Source organism: Hevea brasiliensis, chromosome 13, assembly GCF_030052815.1.
Source record: "Hevea brasiliensis isolate MT/VB/25A 57/8 chromosome 13, ASM3005281v1, whole genome shotgun sequence".
Lineage (NCBI taxonomy): Eukaryota > Viridiplantae > Streptophyta > Magnoliopsida > Malpighiales > Euphorbiaceae > Hevea > Hevea brasiliensis.
The window spans coordinates 83,347,305-83,366,631 of record NC_079505.1 but is presented as its reverse complement, the minus strand read 5'-3'; the positions used below and the strand labels follow the sequence as shown (position 1 = coordinate 83,366,631).

General features: G+C 34.1%; 1 protein-coding gene and 1 long non-coding RNA gene across 2 annotated transcripts; both read right to left on the bottom strand.

Annotated features, from left to right (window-relative positions):
• Positions 1–220: 220 nt before the first annotated feature.
• Positions 221–1,674, bottom strand: LOC131171743 (uncharacterized). The gene is made up of 3 exons (XR_009142384.1): positions 1,465–1,674; positions 959–1,016; positions 221–380 (listed from the first exon to the last, which is right to left on the bottom strand). It is a non-coding gene; the product is annotated as an uncharacterized LOC131171743 (long non-coding RNA).
• Positions 1,675–5,718: 4,044 nt separating this feature from the next.
• Positions 5,719–19,294, bottom strand: LOC110640934 (vignain). The gene is given in 6 exon segments (XM_058132568.1): positions 5,719–6,469; positions 15,354–15,586; positions 15,782–15,920; positions 16,044–16,219; positions 16,222–16,278; positions 16,649–19,294. Coding segments are annotated over 6 exon segments (1,221 nt in total). The 5' UTR covers positions 17,196–19,294; the 3' UTR covers positions 5,719–6,400.
• Between the last annotated feature and the right edge of the window lie 33 nt (positions 19,295–19,327).

The window sequence follows — 19,327 nt, the reverse complement described above, 5'->3', positions numbered from 1 at the left end:
ATTTACCCAATTCTAAGGCCCATTGGGCCCAAATTAAGAAAACAAGCGGACAGAGTCCGGCCATAAATGGACTTTCCAACGGGAGTTTTCGACTCACCCGACTGTAAACACAATATATAGTCAATTGGGAGCTCACCACCCTCCACATTCTCATCAAAATAAAATAAATGTGATCTCAGCTCCCTCATCCAATCCATCAAACATGCATAGCACAATTAAGTTTACAGGTCCAAAAATAATAATTTAGTTTACAGACCCAAATCAAATAAACATTTCTAACACATGCGGAAATTCTAAGATTTAACAAGTTTATACAAACAGTAGTAATCGACCTGCGAGGGAGAAAGCAGGTTAACCTCAAAAAAATATCCTCCTGTGGCCTGTAAAAATTTTTGAACAGGAGTGAGCGTTCGACTCAGAGAGTAAAATATCAATTTTAACCATAATCTCTATAACTATCTGTAACTAATGCACCCTGTAGCGTGAAATGCAACATCAACATCATATTCACATCATAGCATCAAAAAGGTAATTTGGAGCACTCACGCACCCTGTAGCATCAATCATAATATATTGGGAGCTGATCCCCTATACAGCTCTCTTAGATCCAACCTGGTGCCAGCGAAGAACTCAAGCCGGACTTTCGCTTAATAAACCAAATCGAGGGTCCCAGCGAAGAACTCAAGCCGTGACTACCCATCGAAGGAACTGGACCCAGCGAAGAACTCAAGCCGTGTCTACCCGTCCTATCCATAGTCCACACCACATCACACGCACGCCAACGCACGCACACTGCTCCAAATTACCACAACAACACTCATGGCACATTAACAGTTATGAATGCAACATAAATCGTGCCTAGAGTTTAACTACATAAATATATGCATATAAGTGATGCATGGGCATGCTGAACATATAATAATATCGAAATTATAATTAAAATTAATATTTTACTCACAGACTTGACGACAATCACTGTGGCGGCTGGGCGGAGGAAGAAGGCTGTCCCGGCTCACCTGACAATTACATTACATTTATTTAACACAAATGACTCAATACAAATAAAGAAAAGACCAAATACGTCCTAAGTCATGCCGAAAATCCGGCAGAGTCTCCCCTATACCTAGGACCTACCCAACCTGCAAAAGGGCTCAAAACACACTTCTATATCCACAATCCATATATCCACAACTCAATCACATCACACAGCCCATCCTGGGCCCATCAAATCAATCATTCATCACAATATGGAAAAATTTCAATTTAGTCCTTATAATTGATCATTTTTGCAAAAATTGCCCAAACAAGCTCTAAAAATTATAAAACTTTGCCCCGCGGTCCTTAGCAATATTACTAAGCTATTGCAAAAAGAATCGTAATTTTCTAAGCTACCACGAATATTTTATGAATTTTTAATCCTATTTAAGCACTAGAAAATTACGAAAAAGCAAGGTTCGGGTTTACCTTTGCCGATTCCGACTTCGGGAACGCGCTCGGGATGCCTGACAATGGTGGGGTAGCCAAAACCTCGATCCAATTCGGAGACTTTTCCGGTAGCTGGTCTGTCTGGCCGGAAATTCACAGATCCGGACAACTGTCGAATTTCCGCGAATTGAGGATACCTACACGAAGCCCAATAATAATATATAAAAAATCAGGGGTGTTACACATAATTATGTAGTTCTATTCCTAATAAATTAACTCTAAAATAGCATATCCAAGTTAGAAGAAATCCAATAGAAGTGACAATTGTAGAATTGAAACCCTCTAATTTTTTATTTGTTAAATAATTTTATTTATAGACTTTTTATTAACTTTGATATTTAATATAGATGGATGCAAAAATTTGATGAAAATTTTTATTAAGTTTTAATGATTTGTGTTTTATTTTAGTAAGTATATTCATGTGTAAATTATGAACTTATAAAGTTGTTACTTTATAATTTAAATGATAAATTAATAAAATTTTAAATTAGTAAAATTTAAAAGTTAACATAATGAGTAAAAATAAAATTATTGATATGTATTTTAAGAAAAGAGATTCTTAAAATTTATAAGAGAAAATAATATTATAAAATTTTCGCCCAGTCCCTAACATCAATTTCTAATTCTGCTACGTAACAAAGGTTGTCAAACTACATAGAGAGAAGGCTCAAATATCACTAAATTAAAATTCATTTTCATCATGCAGAGAGAAGGTCAAAAGAAATCTTGAGGATGATACATGCTTATTCAGGAAATAATTTATGTATGAGCTTTTGCATTGATTATAATAAAAAATGTAAAGAATTTAATTGAATATATAAAAGTAAAATTAAGTTTTGGTAACAGAGTTGGTGTCTTTATTTAAAAAGCAACTTGAATCGAAACGCATTTTGTAATAATCATCTAGTCCCTGTCGGGGAAAACGTTGCAGCTGCTGGACGCAAGAAAATGTTCAATTCTCCAATTTGAATTCTAATTATTGGATACGTATTTGACCTTAGTCTGATGCCCAAATCAAGCATTTTAAAACAACGGAATAACTCAATTCACGATTTTGCTCAGTTCGGAGCAGAGTGCTTCTGGGGAGTGGAGTTGGCGTTTCAGCGACTGATTGGGATGGTGAAGATGAAGATTGAATTGTCTCAAGGTATGCCCTCCCAATCTCCTTTGGTGTGTTGAAATGGTTGGGTTCAGTGTTTGGTTATAGTTTTGAATATGCGAAATTTATCATACTGACTAATAGAAATATTTTGGAATTAAAAGAGAAATGCGAAAATGAATTTTATAATTAGAGCCTTTTTGATGCTAAGCTATTTTCTTGATCCATTAATTCATTGGGCGGTGACTTGGGTGCTTTTTTTTTCTTTTTTTTAACCAGAAATATCTATGAAAGGCCTACTAAACTCCAAGCCCATGCCCAAATTAAGAAATTAACCCTCTAAAACAAAAAAAAAAAAAGCATCCAAGTAATAAATTTTCAACGACTATTCTTGAACTTATTTAGTTATAATATTATAATTCTTTAACTTTAAAATATAACATAAATTCTTCTAAACTTTCAAAATTTACATAATAAAATTCCTCTAACTTTTAATTATTAATTTTTTAGTTAGAAACTAATGTAAATAGTTTCCGCATGACACTTAGTCAATATTTATCTCTCATCTCTTATGTAAAATATAAAATTATTTTTTTTCGCATGAAAAATTATTTTTTCTATAAAGAGAAAAGGGATTCAATACACACATAGCTTGAGAGAGAAGAAAAATACTGACTAAGCTCCATGCTGAAACTGTCTAGGTCAATGTCTAACCGAAAAACTGGTAATTGGAGGTTAGAGTGATTTTACTGTGTAAAATTTAAAAATTAATGAAATTTTATGTTATATTTTTAAGTTGAGAAACTATAATATCATAATTAGAGAAATTCAGGGGTAGTTATAAAAATTTATCCTCCCAATAAATAGAGAAGAACATCCTTAACCACCCCCGTTACTATAAGAATGACTAATGCTGTAGAACAAATACACAGGGAAAGTAAAGAGGAACTTTGCCAAGCCAAAGCTCATGCAGGCTAAAAGCCAACCAAACAAGAGCTCCCCAAACGCTATCTACACCAGAGCATAGACGACTGGAGAAGCAGGAACAAGACGAAATTGACGAGCCAAGACCATGCAAATGCCGACAAAACTAAGAATAGCTTGGTAGCGCTCAAGCTTCTCACTCTCATATAGCCAAAGGAAGCAGAACTTTGCAACCACTCGATCGGGACTTTGCTACCCCTGAGAGCCAGTGAAATAGGGAGGACTCCTGAAAATCATACATAGGACCTGCACACAAGTAGCACACTAATCTCCAAAACATCATAGTACCAAGAGATCCAACAAAATCCCATTCACGAAGGGGTACTACACCTCCAAAAACTAGAGACTAAGAGGAAACTAGGCATGACAAAAGAAAACCTAAGAAAAAACTAAAGGAAAAATGAAGTTTTAAGAAAGAGGGAAGAGGAAACTAGACAAAATAAAAGAAAACATGAGAAAAACTAAAGGAAAAATGAAGTTTTAAAGAAAGAGGGGGGGAAGAGTTGACGGCCAAATGACAGGACCTTCTTGAATGAATTTGTTTTAGGACTTTCTAGAAAGAGGTGAGCCCAATTTATAAGAAAGACAGAAGAGATTTTTAATAACATATTCTTGTTATTAAATAGTTGGAATTGAAAAAAAAAGAAGATTTTAACTGAAATTCTTCTAAGTTCCAATAAATAGATTTTGTAAAGTATAATAATTAACGGATGCAACATTTAAAATTAAAAGTTAATGAAAACTGCAACATTTAGATATAAATAGAAATGAATATAAAATTAATGCTATAAAAAGGTTAAACTATATATGAACAAAAAATATATTTAAATATAAATAATAAACATAAAAATTATCTTAGAACTAAAAAAAAATTCATGGGGAAACTTTGAAAAAATAATATATATATATATATATATATATATATATATATATATATATATATATATATATATATATATATATATAACAAAACTACTATTAATTCACTATTTTTTCTTACCTTAGGGGAGAAGCATGTAAATTTTGTGAGTAAATTTCACCTTCTTAAGAGTATGTGACAATGTGGTAATACTCAACATTAATTTAGTAAACCCATGACCAGTTTGCTGATTTTAACACCACTTTAGAAGAAATAATAATAATAATAATAATAATAATAATAATAATAATAATAATAATAATAATAATAATAATAATAATAATAAATCACTTAAATATCCTCTTATGAAATTAAAACTGTTTCTTTCTCCTTTATATTCTCTCCCTTTCCTTTATCATTTGTCTTTTTATTTTTCTATTTCTATATCTTTTATTCTCTTTCTCCTTATTTGAAATATATAATTTTACAAAAATTCAATTGAATTTATTTTTTTTTATTAATTCTTATGTTTAAATGAAAAAATATAATTTTTTTAATTTAAAAAATTTTAATACTCCCAATGTCTCTAATAATTAGCCCTTAATAATGATGGGCAAATCCGCAAGTATACGGGTCGTCTAAAGTAATAGAGTGATGAGTCAAGTATCGTTCCCACGAGGATTTGCCGTTTGAGTACCAAATTATGAATGAAGCAATTATTTGAGCTAATGATTGATGAATAAATGGTAAATGTAAATGAGCAAAGTAAATTGATTAATCTAATTGAAATGGGTAAAGAGCAAACAAATAAATTCTAAATCTAGTTTGTAATTAAACTAAATTAATAATAGGTAATTTAAATTAAAGTCTAATTATGTTAAAAGTGATTCCAGAGTTGGGGGTTTATGCATAAATTAATTGAGATTTGTCTTGGGTATTCCAATTTTAAGGGAAAAATAGAGTTTGAAGGAAATTGATTCTAAATTCATTTGATATCTTTTTCAAGCAAACCAAAGTATGTTCTAAAATAACCAAACCTACTTTCGTATGTTATTTGATTACTTTAAAACCCATTAAGTTTTGTAACCAATCATTAATTCCTCTTAACATCCTAGTTTATTTCTAAATTTATGTGATTTTAAGTTCCAATCCTTAATTATCTATCAATGACTTTCACCTTTCGGTCCTTCAATCAAAGATTAACACAATACCCAATGGGTACCAACATTAGGTAAGTAAATCAAGCACACAAAGAATGAATCAAAACTCGTATTTATGTAAAATAAGGAAATACCCAGTCCAAATCTACAAATTAATTTAAAACATATTTTCCAACTCTGAAATCTAAAGAGTTTACTCACTCATAATGGTATTTACAAGAAAGATTGATGGAAAAGTAAAGAAAAACATGATAAGAGGACTAAAATAGAAAAGCTCATGTAGAAGAATCCAAAACTCTAGTTTCTGGAGCTCCAAAAGATGGTTACAGCAACTCCTCTCCAGAAAAATGACGTTCTCTTCCTCTCTCTATTTTTATTTCTTTCCTTTTTGTTTTCTCCCCGTTTCCTCTTATGGCAAAAACTAGGAAATGATGAATTTATATGGTCCCAAAAAGTTTCCCTAAAGGTAAATAAGAGCCAAGGAGTGGATAGAAAATGAGGTATAAAATTATCCAAGTCAGTAGTATTATTCACGTTCTGGCAGTCTGCTTAGGGTACGGCTTAACCCTAAGCAGCTTCTTAGCAAATTTTAGCCTCTGGTTGCACTATCTGCTTAAAGTTAAGCAGACCCTCAGCAAGTCTTAGCAGACTTGAAGTAAAATGGACTTTTCTGCTCATGCTTGACTTCCAGCTTGACTAGGCTTAAGGTTAAGCTTATATGACATACCCTAAGCAACATCATAAGCAAAGTCTCAAGCAAATTTCGGCTAACTTGCTCTTTCAAAGCTTGATTTCTTCAACTTTCCTCCATGCTTAAAGAATTCCAAATTTCTTCAAATCACTTCCTAATGCACTTATTGATCTTCGATTTGCCACAAAATCCTGTCAAAAACAACAAAATTACAAAAATCAAATATAAAGTATCTAAAGTTAACAAATAAGCTAAAATAAAGCTAAAAACATAAAATATATTAAAATATAAGGGCAAAATAGACGCAAAACTACCCTAAAATGCCTATATGAAATGAATGTAACAAATTCCCCCAAACTCAAACCTTTGCTTGTCCTCAAGCAAATTAAAACAATTAATGCAATTTGGGGTACCTTACCTTGAATTTATGAAAATTACTTATTCAAACTCTCAATCTTACCTTTAGCCACCAACAAACCATATAACCACTTTCAAGATACAAAGAGTTTAATCCTTACCAAAGTTATCACTGCTTAGCCTTGGGTCAATTATCCATATCATCAAGCCCAAACCAATCAATCACAAAGAATAATCATGATTAAATAGACTATAGAGTAATCCATAAACTAAAGTGTCTCAAATAATGATGGAAATAAATGAATGGATTAATGATATTCCAATCCCATAGGCAATTCTCCTATTCCAATCTCCACTAATGTAGCAAAACACCATCAAAAGATCAAAAAGACTTTCAAAGGTTGTATTGAGGCTAAGGGAGGGGGGGGGGGGGGGAGGTGATAACGTGGCTAACAAGGAAAGGATAAAGGTAATGAAATATGAGAATAATCAAATTATTAAAAGATTAAGGCACACAATTTTTTTTTTTTAAAGAAAATGGGAGAAGGAACTTTATAACTATTCACCAATGCTAGCATATAATTTTGAAGCTTTTGAAGGGACTACATAAATAACATTGACTTTGAATTACAATTGTCCCTTTCAAATCACCCCTAAACTCATTTCTTTGTGTACTTGAGTGGTGAATTATTTTACATACCATAATTGAATTTGCTAGTCTTTTTATTTTAGTCACTTCTCTCAACTAATTATTATTATTATTATTATTATTATTATTATTATTATTATTATTATTATTATTATTATTATTATTATTTTCTTTTTTTTTCTTCCTTTTTTTTTTAAGTGTATCTATCATTTAAATAATTATTCTCATAGAGAGTAAGTAGGTGTTTGGGTTTATGACTAGGCATTAATGTGGGTTCCAAAGGAATAAGAGGGATAAATGTAGGCTCAAATTAGTTCCAAAGGGAAATTTTAAAGTGAGGTTGGCTAAGGCTAAAATATGAGTTTAAAATTCAAAGAATGACTAGATCATTTCTTTTTCAAGTGCATGCTATGATTTCGCCTTGAAAGGTTTAGAAAGATCGTTCTAAGATTGGTGAAACATCAATTAGCTATTTCTCACCCTAGAATTTTCTCTAAGCACTCAAACTCAATACAATTGATTGGGTGACCCTTGGCTAAGAAGATATAAACTAAGGCAAGGATCTAATAACTTTGCACCTATCCAGAACTTTCAATCCATCAAACCCTTCTAAAAGTAATCTATATAAAAACTATATGCAAATGTATGTGTATGAGTATAGACATGTGTGTGGTATATGTATAAGTGTATGGATTATCTATATATGGATGAATGAAATGCAATAAATGAATGAATGAAAATTTTAAAGAAAATTTTAAAATTTTTGCAAAAATTTTGCCCTCACCCCCAAACTCAAATGAAACATTGTCCTCAATGTCGAAAATGAATGCAAAGATGGGCAAAAATGTGTGAACTAATTAATTAATGAAATATATACAATTAGGGATTAAATCAATATAAGCTCAAGAATTCCAAAATTAGCTCAAAATGATATTAACAATGAAGCTTTAGAGAGAAAAATGTGAAAAAGTATCCCAAATGTATGAATTTACACTGCTTAAGAAATTGCTTAAGATTAAACTTAAGGTTAAGCGAGATCTGCATAAGGTTAAGCGAGATCTTAAGCTCTGGGAACATGCTAAAAAATACAGAAAGAACTGCAAGTGATTCAATACCTCATGATGAAATGAAACAGATTTGGCTGAAGGTAAACTGTGCCACTCATTAATATCCACAAAATTAGAACTGAATAAAGGAGAAAATACAAAGATAATGTGTACTAAGGTGGAAAATAGGAGTATTCAGAAAAGAACTAGATTCACTACTGCAAAATCATATAGGATAATAAAACAGGAGAGAATAAGCTAAAGAAAATATGTAAGTGTGAGCACAACCATAAAATAAGATAAATCACATTTGTTATCAAAGTTTGAAGTTTAAAATACAAAAGATAAAATGAAACCAAAGACTGGAACAAACACAGGAACAAATACAGAAATAGAAATTTGTTAAACTAAATAAACTGCTGCTACTGCTATTACTGTCAAGGCTTTATTGCTGCATTAGGGTCTACTCCAGGTTCTGCAGTAGTTTCATTGTGATCTGAAGCTTCAGAAGTAGTCTCCAAGTTTTCTGTGAGTTCTTTCATTTGCTGGAGCATGTCTTGGCCCCAATGATATAAATTGTTATAAGATTGGGCCAATTTGTTGTAGAGCTCCAACATTTGAAATTGCTGCTGCTGCTGCTTCTTTTTAAGAGATGAAAATCTCTTTTTAAGTTTCTTTTCTAGCTTCTTCTTCTGATTGACCTGCTGCTGACCCATGGTATCAATTTTAACTTCTAAGCCCTTCAAGGTTACAAGGATATCTATGGTGTCAGGTGAGGGAGCAGATGGTTGGGCAGTGAAGCTAGCTACTTTAGATTCCAAGGATCTTAGGAGGGATAAAATATCAACTGAAAACTGCTGGGCAATGGCCGCTTGAGGTTTTGCTTGTGCAAAGGCACTTGGTTCTGCAGACCCACTAGCATCAGCATGCTGCTGTAACAAGACATATGTATGTCCTACTTTCTCACAAAGATCCATGTGTAGCAACATTGTGCTGTCTATAAAGGACTCACCAGACATTGACAGCAGCTTATGTAAACTAACATCAAAGCCAAATGAATTAGCTATGGCAGTTATATAGCCTCCAAAAACTATGCTACCTGTGGTATGCCTTGTGACAATTTGGTGCCAAGGAGTAGTTAGAAAATGGGCTGTGCTAACTAGTTTTCTCTCCTTGATGCACCACAAGAAAAATAAATCTCCAGCACTCACAATGCTGTTACTGTGTCCCATTCCTAAAACAGTGTAAGAGATAAATCTATGGAGGTATTTTAACACAGGATCTACTATCCTAGAGGCCTTTGCTATCCTCTGCCTGTAATAACCCCTATAAGGTGCAATTTCTTTCCAGAACTTAACAGGATCATAAATGGTTTGTTTCCACTCAATGCTCTTATAGCCCGAACCCTGAAAACTAAAAATTTCACTCATAGAACCCATGTCTAACACCCTATCAATGCCAGCACATCGAAAACAGATCACATCCTTATGCTCAGGAACAGTTGGTTTGAAATTCAACCTTAAGGAACTCAAAAACTCCAAGGTCAAATCTTTGTACACTGGTTCTCTAATCCTAGCAAACGTAGTCCAGTTGACAACATCTAAATAAGCAAATACAGAGTCATAAATTCCTAACTCTTTTAAAATCTGCTCATCCATATATTTGTTTGCCGAAATAGGCTTAGAAACTAAACTCTCATAAGCATTTTTCATATCCATGTCTTTAAAAGCCCAAGGTAATGGAGATAGTACCTCCTCTATATCATCGGCAGATGTCGCAGGTGCTGCTGGAGCACTAGCAGGCTGGGGAGAGGCTAAGGGTGACTAAGATACAGGGATTGGAGCCACTGGTGATGAAATTGATGATGAGGACCTAGTTCTTTTACTGACTGGTTCAAAGGAAACCTGAGGTGAAGAGTTAAAGTCCAAAAAAATAGAGGGGTCAGTGGCTTTCTTGGGTCTACCTGCAGCCATTTTGGTTTTAGCTTTAGATTTGGTTTGAGTTGGCGGTGGTTCAGACATCGGTTCTTGAATCTGGGTTTCGAAAATGGGTGTTTCATTTTGGGCTTCATTTTGTGGTGCGAAGGGGGTCGGCGGGATAAGGGTCGGTGTTTGGTTTTGGGGTAGTGGTGGTGTAGACGGTGGAGGCGATTGAGGTAGTGGTGGTGTTTGCAGTGGTGACTGGGATGGCAGCTGCGGACTGAGACTGGGGTTAGGGTTCGCAGAAAGTGAAGATGGAGTAGTCATTTTCGATTTAACAGAGCGTTTAGATTTTCTAGGTTTGTAGGTAGACCACATCTTGATTCTCACCATTTAATGAAGAGAAATAATCTCTTTAACTTCCCAAGAATGGCCGGACAAAATGGTGGAGAGAGTGGAACAACGCTTTGGTTTATCGGGAGTGAGGGTTTCATAAAAATGGCGAAAATTTGGGACTTTTTAAAATGTAGGGCAGATACTTGGTAACTTGGGGTTATGCTTGAGGTTAAGCAGAAATTTGCCTAGGGTTAAGCAGAATTTGCATAGGGTTAAGCAGAATTTGCATACGGTTCAGCTTAGGGTAAGCAACATCATCAGCAAGTTTCGGCAGGTTTTGGAAAAAATTGTGATTTTACTTACCAAAAACAGTCCAAATGCTATGGAATACTATCATGACCCTCAGCAATTACCAAATACACATTACACCACAAAATTGAACAATTTAGGCTCATCATCTCTCATAAACTTAGCAAACATAATACAACCATGAGGAATTGAAAGGCAAATAGCTCAAATTAGGCATGGATTGCGATTACTTTTCTGCAAACCGAACGAAATGGTCTTACATCCTAAGCTTATACCCAAAGTACATTTTCAGTAGCATTTGAGACAAGTACCAAGCATTCAAAAATTGCAGAAAAGACATAAAAATTGACTTCTTAAGTAGCATAAACAGTAGCGTGAATAGTAACAAAAACTAGCAGTAACTCAATCAAAAACATGCAAATTCTAATAGACTATAAAAACTATATATACACTAAAAGGTAAAACTTAATAAACACTATTTTTGCACTTTAATAAAGCTCACATCAGTCTTAAATATCAAAATTGATCCTCATTCAAGTTGTATTTCACAAAATTTATACAAGACACAAAATCAAATATGTGCTATCAAGTAGATTTCAATATCAGCAATTTAGCACGAGTTTAAAAGTATTACTATTCACAGGGACTAGATAAAGTACAAAAATTTGCTTTATACGTACTCCCTTTTAATTCTTTCTTTTTTTGCTACAAGTGTCAATTTACCCAATCTTCATGAATGACCTACAAAAGATAAACAAATGTCACTTTTGAGTTTAATAAGGGTAAAAACTGAAAATGAAATGAAATGGAAAATTAATAAACTATAAAAGGATACGCTTGGGTTGCCTCCCAAGAAGCGCTTATTTAAAGTCTTAAGCTTGACCTTCCACTCCAAATCACCTAAATATCCCCAGTTGGGGAACTAAACCATAAAACCTCTACAACCTTTTGTGTGGGTTCTCTAATAATATAATACTTTAATCTCTACCCATTAACTTTGAAAGTACCTGAGGTTTCATTCCCTATCTCAATAGCTCCATAGGGATATACCTTTATAACAGTGTAAGGCCCTGACCATCTTGACTTTAATTTTTCGGGAAATAACCTTAGCCTAGAATTATATAAGAGAACAACATCCACTTCCTGAAATTCTTTCCTCCTAATATGCTTATCATGTCATCTCTTAGTTCTTTCCCTGTAAAGCTTGGTATTTTCATAAGCATCCAATCTAAGTTTCTCAAGTTCATTTAGTTGCAACATTCTTTTTTTCGAGATCCTTCATCAAATTTTAAACCAAACACACTAAGAGATCAGGGGAGAGTTCTTACCTGATTCTCGCCTAAATTAAAACAGGGAGATCGGAGGAGAGTTCTTATCCGAAATCTCCCACTCAAAACTCTTAATAAAATATATCTAGAGATCGGGAGAAGTTCCCCGCCCGAGCTCTCTTAACAAAACTCAAACTAAATGACATGACCCCAATACACAAGACAATTTCACTCAAACACTTATTCACTAAAAGGCCATCTCACGAACTTGCATTCCTGGGCAACCCAAGATAAGTGAAATATCAAACATCCCTTTATTTTGCACAAAGGATTAACATTATTACTATTCCAACTCCCTAATTACCCTTTTAATTTATAAAAGAGCATAACATTAAATTTGTTTACCTTCGTTGAGGGACAAAGCGGCGTGCCTAACACCTTCCCCGCCCGTAAATGGACCCCGAACCTAGAATCTCTGCTTTCGAAGTAGTTTCTTTTAAATTTATTTTCATGAATGGTTTTCTTTAATTTCCCTCAAAATTAAAGTGGCGACTCTTCACTTTTCCCACTTCAGTGAAGAGCTTTCGTCCAGGTGACCGCAAAATACCTTGCGACACTTAGCTTAGCTATCTTGCTTGGTAGAAAATATTGAGCTAAAAATGCTTGAGAAAGTTCATCCCATGTTGTGATAGAACCCAGTGGCAAAGAACGTAACCACTCTCTAGCTTGGTCCTTCAAAAAAAAAGGAAATAATCTGAGTTGAATTGCATCATCAGAAACTCTATTTATCTTCAACATATCACTGATCTCAAGAAAGTATGCTAGATGAACATGTGGACTTTCACTTGGACTTCCCCCAAATTGTGATTGTTGTACCATCTGACAGAGTGCAGGCTTTAGTTCAAAATTATTAGCTTCTACTCTTGGTCTTGTGATACTTGGCATGAAATCCCCAATATTAGGATAGGCATGATCCTTCATAGAGCGGTTGTTATTGTTGTTGGCCATTTCTTATTGTAATTGCTCTTGCTCTTGTACTCTTTCTTATTGTTGTTGAGCTTTAAATTCAACTTTTCTCCTCTTAGATTCTGCTCTTAAAGCTCTTGCTGTCTTTTCTATTTCTGGATCAAAGAATAAATTGATTTCTTCACTTTTTGTCCTTCTCATAAAATAAAGCACCTGAAAAATAAAATAAACAAATTCTCAAAGTAAAATGGTAAAAAGAAAATAAAATAAAATGCCTAAATTAACCAAACAAACAATCGTTCAATATCAAACAAAAATCAAATCCCCAGCAACGGCGCCAAAAACTTGATGGGCGAATTCGCAAGTATACGGGTCGTCTCAAGTAATAAAGTGATGAGTCAAGTATCGTTCCCACGAGGATTTGCCGTTTGAGTACCAAACTATGAATGAAGCAATTATTTGGGCTAATGATTGATGAATAAATGGTAAATGTAAATGAGAAAAGTAAATTGATTAATCTAATTGGAATGGGTAAAGAGCAAACAAATAAATTCTAAATCTAGTTTGCAATTAAACTAAATTAATAACGGGTAATTTAAATTAAAGTCTAATTATGTTAAAAGTGATTCCAGAGTTAGGGATTTATACATAAATTAATTGGGATTTGTCTTGGGTATTCCAATTTTAAGAGAAAAATAGAGTTTGAAGGAAATTGATTCTAAATTCATTTGATATCTTTTTCAAGCAAACCAAAGTATGTTCTAAAATAACCTAACCTACTTTCCTATGTTATTTGATTACTTTAAAACCCATTAAGTTTTGTAACCAATCATTAATTTCTCTTAAAATCCTAGTTTATTTCTAAATCTATGTGATTTTAAGTTCCAATCATTGATTATCTATCAATGACTTTCACCTTTCGGTCCTTCAATCAAAGATTAACACAATACCCAATAGGTACCAATATTAAGTAAGTAAATCAAGCACACAAGAAAGGAATCAAAACTCGTATTTATGTAAAATAAGGAAATACCCAGTCCAAATCCACAAATTAATCTAAAACATATTTCCTAACTCTGAAATCTAAAGAGTTTACTCACTCATAAATGTATTTACAAGAGATATTGATGGAAAAGTAAAGAAAAACATGATAAGATGACTAAAATAAAAAAACCCAAGTAGAAGAACCCAAAACTCTGGTTTCTGGAGCTCCAAAAGATGGTTGCAGCAGCTCCTCTCCAAAAAAATGGCGTTCTCTTCCTCTCTCTATTTTTATTTCTTTCCTTTTTGTTTTCTCCCCGTTTCCTCTTATGGCAAAAACTAGGAAATGAATTTATATGATCCCAAAAAGTTTCCCTAAAAGTAAATAAGAGCCAAGGAGTGGATAGAAAATGAGGTATAAAATTATCCAAGTCAGCAGTATTATTCACATTCTGGTAGTCTGCTTAGAGTACGGCTTAACTCTAAGCAGCTTCTTAGCAAATTTCAGCCTCTGGTTGCACTGTCTGCTCAAAGTTAAGCAGACCCTCAGCAAGTCTAGGCAGACTTGGAGTAAAATGGACTTTTCTGCTCATGCTTGACTTCCAGCTTGACTAGGCTTAAGGTTAAGCTTATATGACATACCCTAAGCAACATCATAAGCAAAGTCTCAAGCAAATTTCGGCTAACTTGCTCTTTCAAAGCATGATTTCTTCGACTTTTCCCCATACTTAAAGAATTCCAAATTTCTTCAAATCACTTCCTAATGCAATCATTTATCTTCGATTTGCCATAAAATCCTATAAAAAATAACAAAATTATAAAAATCAAATATAAAGTATCTAAAGTTAATAAATAAGTAAAATAAAACTAAAAACATAAAATGTACTAAAATATAAGGGCAAAATGAATGCAAAACTACTCTAAAATGCCTGTATGAAATGAGTGTAACAAGTAATAATAAGCTGCCATGTTTTATTATTTGTTTCCTTCCCCAGCTTCCCCTTCAATTCATTTATTAACAGTTGTGGCAAATGAAAATTTCTGAGTAACTTAGATGGTCTGCTCGATTCTTATGCAATTATGGGGATACTTGGAGATCTATTCATTTTTAAACAGGAAACAGGAAAAAAGAAATAGGATTCAATTGATGCACCATCATTGTGTCACTAAAGTTATTCAATCAGAGAAACATGAGGCTGAACTTATGTAGTTTACAGTTCATCCTTAGGAGAAGATATAACAACCGTACGATTATTTGAGGTGTTCTTGATGTGATAAGAAGGATCCATTGCTATGCCACAGAGCCCCTCTTTCTCTGAGATGCCACGCTGCATCCTTGTGTAACCCTTCTCTCCCCATTCTGGTCCCCAGGAATTCTTCACAATCCAGTACTTGGTTCCATCAAGAGTTGTTCCATAACCCACGATTGTAACTCCATGATCCAGCTCTGTTCCACAACTTCCAGTAAATACCCCCTGCGGTCATACTCAGCCAAATTAAGAGAGGATCTAACTGTTCTCTACCATCAAAACAATTATATTCTGAAAATTTTTCACACATGACACTACCAATTAATTAGTCCAGCTATTGGTGATTGCTCAATTTGGTTTGCGTTAAAGTGAGTTAATCAACTTGTAAAATGTTTAGTTTAGACGAATAATAAAGTTCCCCTCTGAGTAGAACTGGAAATCTGAACCTCCAGCATCAATGGCCACAGATACAGGCTGGTTTGCCACTACTTTAAGTAATGCATTCTCATTATTTACAGGAACCTTCTCATACCCATCAATAGAGACTGCAGGTGCATTCTCCTGGAATTGTTGCAATTGTAATTAAGCAATAATATTGTAACGGCAGCAATTTGTTATTGTAACGGCAGCAATTTGTTACCTCAACTAAATGTAGTTCAAAGTAAATGGAAAATGGATATCAACCTTTGAAACATCACAAGTTCCATCCTCAGCTTTGTAAGGGTAATTAGCCTCAGTTGTTATGCCTTCTTGTTTCTTAATGAACTCAAATGCATAATCCATAAGCCCTCCATTGCATCCTTGGTTCTCATCAATGTCACAATCCACCAACTCTTGCTCGGACAAAGACACTAGCTTATAGTCTTGATTTGATTAATACCCTCAACTGCTGCGATGGTTGAAAATGCCCAGCAACTACCTATAGCACATTGAAAATGACAACAATTAAACTGCAAGCAATAAAAACATGTACTGTTATCATTAAGATATCAAGAATCGACATTCCACTACTTTTTGCAATTCTGTCGGTGACAGGAACATAGATTCCTTCTTTACAACCTGCTGCGGATACTCTTCACTTATGGATAACTTAAAAAAGAAAAGAAAAGAAAAGACTAGCTTTTCTGGCAATTCAATCTTCCACAACCAAAAAGGATAAAACTTTTCTTTTTCCACCTATTCTTATTCTAGACGGAAGTTTGCTCTCGGAGGTTCATATGTCATCAGTAACTATCACTTATGGAAGATTCAATAACGCAAGCCATTAATAAGTGAAAAATAAGCCTTACCTCATTGGCCTTGGTCCTTAACACCAGTGACCGCACCTTTCTTTCTCCAATCAACGGATGGCGGGACTCTTTCCAACTTCTCATACATGAAGCTTCCATTTCCCTGTGGTGCCCCTTGAAACATCAGATGATGATTAATCTTTGAGCCAGCATAAGTGCTCCTAAATTCATAGCTGGTCATGTCTGCAAACTTGTTCAGCTTCAACTTATAAGGCTTATCCAGCTTGTTAGTGTTGTGAACGTGCATGACATTGTGCTTGAAAACATTAAAACGCTTGTGTTTCTCATGAAGACTCCTAGAAACAGTATAATGGCTTCTCCACCTCTCGTACAAATCCTGCAAACTTTCCTCAGATGACAAATCATTTTCATGGAAATCAAAACTCTCTGCAATTCCTAGAACCAAAGCCAACGAGAGAGCTGCAAGTGGAAACCTCTTCATTGACATTTTGCTAGGAAAAAAAAAAAAAAAACTCAACTCTTGATGGGAAATAAAGAACCTCAGATACTGCTTTAAATAGAGAGATAAAACATAATAGAAGACCATATGAAACTAGAACAAACGAAGAGCATCGAATGAAGAAGTTACAGGTTCCTTATGGGCATCAACAATCTGATTTAATTAACAGAAGAAGATATGGAGTTTCTGTTCGAGAATATTAATGGGGAAGGAGCTGTATGGATTGATATTCATCCACACAAGCAATACAAGTGAAGTTTGGTTCACATGCAGCAAATTAAAGTAATGGATAGGGCAGTTCTTTCAGCTGTTTTTTTAATAAGCAAAAATTTTATTCATATTAAAACTTCTACTAAAACCTGGCCAATAAACCATCCGATAGACCCAACCTAAGAATCTCTTTGAGCTGTTATACGTGTAACAGAGAAAGCCTGTAGTCATTTGGAAATATAAGCTAAGGATTATCTTTTACATGAACAAAACGCCATCACGTCATCTTGTTGAAAGAGAGAAGGAAAAAAGAGGTGATGAGAATGGTTACGTCCATGGAATAGACTCTTTGAGCTACGATTTTTTTGCAAGTGGGAAGTATATAAAATCACTTGTAGCTGTCCTGGCTAAGCTAACTGAAACCCATGTCCAAAATCTTTGCAATGGTTACAATGGAATGAAGGAAATGGCCAGGTATTTTGTTTTCAGATCATGACCAAGTATGAAATGGCACCATGAATGCATGCCATTTCCGTATCATGCCCACCTTTCCCATAATTGAGGGTGAAAAAAGAAAGAAACTGGAAAAATCTCGGAGTAAACGTTCATTTTGTTTGCTGATAGACCAGTGGTGCCTGCTTTCTTACCTACCATTCTCAAGTTTTCCCCTTTATATTAAATTCCTAGTTAGTTGGTTCGTTAAAGTGGAGGTAGGGGTTAATGCATGAAAGGCAAATATCCAATTCTATAAAGGTATCAAACATGAATTTTTCTTTCACTTGGCTCCGCATTGTAGCAGAAAAGCAAATGACTTTCTGACTAATATTATCTATACTTGGTCGCTTGTAAGATGCAAGAAAATAGAACAGGCAAAATAAACCTCAGAAATAAAAAGAGTTGGGACTTAATTATTTGACCAGATAGTAGTTATTGCTTCTAGGAAAAACTTGTCACTTCCACGGCTATGTTTCAACAAAATTTCAAGAGCTGATAAGCTTTTCCTCAAGATTAGCAATTCTTCGCCATCTATTAATTTGCCAAACAAAAAGGGTTGGCTCACTTAATTTACTTGATTGAAATCCCAAGTGTCTCATATTTCAACACTTGTTTGTCTGTCTTTTACTAAAAAAATCAACATAATTCTATTAGCATGGCACAATGTGATTGGACCAGATACCAGGAGAAGATCTAGAATCCCAGCATGACACAGCTTCTAGCATTATTGTTTCATTGCTAAACTTGTTTAGATTGTAATTATAGTTACAGGGGCTTTCTTAATGTAATGAAAAACCTTATGACCAGAAAACAATCTCTATGATGCTAGAAAGACACATTGTCAAAACTCCTCATTTTGCCACTTCATTAGAAATAAATGAACTGTTCTATACAAACCATCTAAATAACTCCTCATTATGCACCTATAAATCCATAATGGTAGACTATTTTCATTATGTTACATCATCATAACAATAAAAAGCCTCTCCTATTCTATTTTTCTATTTTTCCTCCACGCATAACCATGTTGTCAAGCAATCCATATCAAGCACAGGTAGAAAGATTAGACTATGGCAAACAAAAATTAAATGGTGAGAGAAAACTCAGCTGGAGCCTGCAGCTAACTTGTAACCTCAAACAACCATTATTGGCTGCTGAATTGGTAATTCTCTTGATGCGCGGGATCCTAACCATTTACGTGCATTGATGAAAAGTAAATACTTAACCTCAATTCTCATGCCTCCTAAATATGTTCGACTCTTTCTCCGATTCATCATAGCATGTTCAGAATTCATTAACTTATACTTGACCTTAGAAAGCAATTTCCTGCCCTAAGACCAGCGTTACCAAACAACATAAAGATTTATAGACAGCAATAGAAATTCCAGGTTCAAAATAATTAAGCACACACTAAAGCTATATCATGTAAGTAAGCAGATGAGATACAACATAGATTCTGAACACGTCCAGAAGATGAATAAATCGAACTTTTGTAAAAAGACCGCATTTCCTTT